Here is a 3,599-nt window from a genome sequence, read left to right on the forward strand (position 1 = left end):
TGGGAAGGGTTCTGCCGGGGCCGCGGGGGAAGGCCGCGCGGGCGGGGCCCGGGGCGCTGCTGCTGATTTCCGCAGGCCTGGGGGCCCCCGGCCGTCCGGAGGGAGGCGCCTGAGCTGCAGAGGTCAGGGTCGGATGCTGGTCTTGCCGCCTGGGACACCTGCTTGGTGACCTCCTGCTCGGATGCTCTTTTTTGCAGCTGCGGCTGGGGCTTTCCAGGGCCCACCTGTGGGCAGGTGTACCCGTCACTGGGGGGTCGACGCGGTCTTGGGGGAAGGGCTCAGGCCGTTTATTCCCCACAACCAGCGCAGTGCTTCTTGGGAACTTTTCAGGCCCTGCCGCTTACAAAATTCATGTGGACGATTAAATGCCCGTAGAGCAAATAGAGGCTGTGGCGCGTAGCTCTTGTCAGCGGGTCTGTACAGGCAGCGTGTGCCGGGAGCAGTCATTTCCAGCGTGGAGCACCGTTAGGAAGCTTTAGGGATGATGTGTCCTCTCCCTGCTGTTGCCGACGGAATCCTCCTCCGCTGAATTTTGCTAACTCCTTTGAAGCTCTGAGATTGGCAGAAGAGGTTGCCAGCACCCAGCAGGTATTAACCGCCGATTCATGCATTTTTGCAGATACTTACGGGACATCTGTTATGTTTCGGGAGCTGTCAGGGCGCTTTGAACTGTGTGGGACTCAGGCTTACTACCCAACAAGGGAGTGAAGGGGTCTGTCCCTGTGGCGATAAAAACCACGGATTCCGCACCGTGAGGCTCGAGGTGAGCTCGTCGGTACCGGGTTCAGCCTGCATTTGTCTAAGATTCTGTATCCCCATTGAAAAACCCAAACCTGGTTGGACATTTGTATAAGTAGCTCAGATATGTCTGGTTTTTGAGGGAGCGGGGAAGGCGCCGCTACTGGGGGTCATGCCCGGAGCCGGCGTCCCCAGAAACGCGAATGTCCCCAGGTGCTCCCGGGAAAGTGCGCCCACCAGTGGGAACCTGGATTGCTGTGCTGCGCTGCCAGAGGGGTCTCTTCGCAGTTCTCGGTGGGGCCGGAGATCTGGGAGAGTTTCAGGGCTGCCACAGGTATTTTCTGTCTCTGCTGTTTGAGCCGTTGCCTCGGTGATGCATCACGGACTGCTGCGAGCGAGCCATTCCCATTCCGTTAAGAGTCTGAGATCCGAGTTGGGGCCAGTGGTTTTTGCACGTCCCAACCATGACAACGACAAACCAAGCATGGGATCTGCCCGTCCATCTCCGGGACCGAAGCTCGTCTCCGTCAGCAAATGCTGATGACACTTCCTCACGCTGGGCACGGAGTGCAGAATCAGACCCCGCACCCGCTGCTCAATAAAAGTGGCTTAATTGAGTCCGTCCTTAGGTTCACGTTGCCCTTTTGTTGGGAGCAGAAGCACTGAGTGGGCTTCCTCCTGTCGAGAGGGGCTGCTGTCATCTTGTGTTTTGGAAGGTCAACTGATGGGGCCCTGCCCGTCTCCTCGATTCCCTCCTTCCTGCCTCTCCTTGTCTCCTAGTGCGGACGACAGTGCTGCCCTCAGTGGGGACACACTGCCCGAGGGATCAGATGACTGAGGTTTTAGGGCCTCTTGTACCCCCCCTCGTCCCCCGGCTTTATTGAGACATAATCGACATGGGACCCGCCTGAACCTTTAGCAGGGCTGTGACCGTGAGCACATTTCTCTGCTCCTCGGAGCCTGGGTGTCCCTAACTGCAGCAACAGATGGAGGAGGCTCAGGCTCCCACCGTTAGGACATTGATGATCAACTCCCGACTCTTACGTGTTTGAAAATGAGGCCCCGAGAGCCTCCTATGTTTTTGTGAAGGTGAAAAATAAAGTGATTAAAAGATGCCTGGAAAAGTATAAAGTGCTCCCCAAACATAAAAGTTACATGTCGGTGTCCGTACTGTGGTGGTGCTGGCTTGTAGGCCTCTCAGCCGTGTAAACGATCTCCTCTGACCCTGGGATGGTCCTGACTTATTTCAGGAGCCATAGATCAGAAAGAGCTCAGTTTACATTTTATTTTTTACATATATTTTTAAGATTATTTTGAGAGAGATGGAGATAGCACAAGTGGGAGGGGGCAGAGAGAGAGAGAGAGAGAAAGAATCCCAAGTAGGCTCTATGCTGCCAGTGCAGAGCCCAGCTTGGGGCTCGAACTTGTGAAGCCATGAGATCATGACCTGAGCTGAACCAAGAGTCGGACACTTTGACTGACTGAGCCACCCAGACATCCCTCTCAGTTTATATTTTAAAACCCAATGTGCGGGTGCCTGGGGGGCTCAGTTGGTTGAGCATCTGACTTCGGCTCAGGTCATGATCTCACGGTTCATGGGTTCGAGCCCCATGTCGGGCTCTGTGCTGACAGCCAGCTCAGAGCCTGGAGTCTGTTTCGGATTCTGTGTCTCCCTCTCCCTCTGCCCCTCCCCTGCTCACGCTGCCTCTCCTCTCTCTGTCTCTCAAAAATAAAACATTAAAAAAAAATTTAAACTCAACGGGTAGCTGACAGATTTGGAGAGACGTTTGCAGCACAGATAGGAAATAACTGGTAATCAAAATATATAAAGCTCTAGAAGTCATTAAGAAAAAGATTCATAGCCCCATAGATGAAAGAAAACAGGCAAAGACTCTGGACAAGAAATTTAGAGACACTTCAAATGTCCCCTGTTGGGAAAGGATGGTTAGTAATGATCAGGGAAATGCAAATTAGTGAATATTTAATTCAACAAAAGGATATCAATATATACCATTTTCTTGATAAAAATGGAAAGGTCTGATAGTTTATGTCGATGGGCCGAATAGGCATATGGGGACTCAGCTAACTGGGGTGTCTGTTGATGTGTGTATTTTGAAGGATAGCAGATAGTATCTAGTACCCAGAGAAGCACATACCACATGTGCTCCGTATTTCCCCTTTTATAAATGGACCTTAAAGAAACTCAGGCATATTGCAAGGAGACATACTGAGATGTCTCATACAGCAGTGTTGATAACAGGGACAGACCCCATTAGAGGGGCAAGTTGGAGAGTATATTCTTATAATCAGTTAAAGTTAAGGTGAATTAGAGTTCTATGTTTTCACTAATAGATATAAAACTTACGATGCTGCTGGAAAAAAAGTTGCGCACCTTATTTATGTACAGTGTGGATCCATTCATATCCTAAGTATCTAAGGATACCTCCGTGTGTAGTCAACGCTCACATGGGGCCCACAGGCGGGCGTCGTGCTAGAGTTTCCTCTGGGTGAGGAAGGGACATGTGACTTGGGAACAGGCATGAAGGGGACGTCACCTCTCTGTGACATTTCGTGTCTTAAAAAAAGTTACAGTTCTATTCAGGTTGGAGGTAGGGCAGCAAACAGGTAACGTGGGTGTATTCTCTGTGTGTTTTCGGTGTTTTTGTGGGTTTTGTTTTTTCATAACAACGTAAGGCTCAGAGGAGGAACAAGGGCCAAAATGTCTTTTAGGAAAAGAGGAGGAGAGTGTGTAACTGTTACAAACGGACTCTGTCTGAGAATGCCTTTCAGCTTCGCTCTGCGACGAGGTCCTGCTCTGGTCGTGAGAGCTTGTGTTTCACAACAGCTGCTGACACTTGCTC

The 3,599-nt window shown here is 51.2% G+C and overlaps 1 protein-coding gene across 1 annotated transcript in view; it reads left to right on the forward strand.

The window, feature by feature from the left end:
- ASB13 (ankyrin repeat and SOCS box containing 13) overlaps positions 1–1,362 on the forward strand; it is a 72,029-nt gene extending 70,667 nt beyond the window's left edge. The window contains exons 12-13 of the mRNA XM_077758412.1: positions 620–763; positions 952–1,362. Of these exons, the coding sequence (XP_077614538.1) occupies positions 620–763; positions 952–1,155 (348 nt within the window). The 3' untranslated portion in view covers positions 1,156–1,362. The remainder of the gene's footprint in view (positions 1–619; positions 764–951) is intronic.
- The last annotated feature ends 2,237 nt before the right edge of the window (positions 1,363–3,599 follow it).

This window comes from Crocuta crocuta, unplaced genomic scaffold, assembly GCF_008692635.1.
Source record: "Crocuta crocuta isolate KB4526 unplaced genomic scaffold, BGI_CrCroc_1.0 scaffold32, whole genome shotgun sequence".
NCBI classification, from domain to species: domain Eukaryota; kingdom Metazoa; phylum Chordata; class Mammalia; order Carnivora; family Hyaenidae; genus Crocuta; species Crocuta crocuta.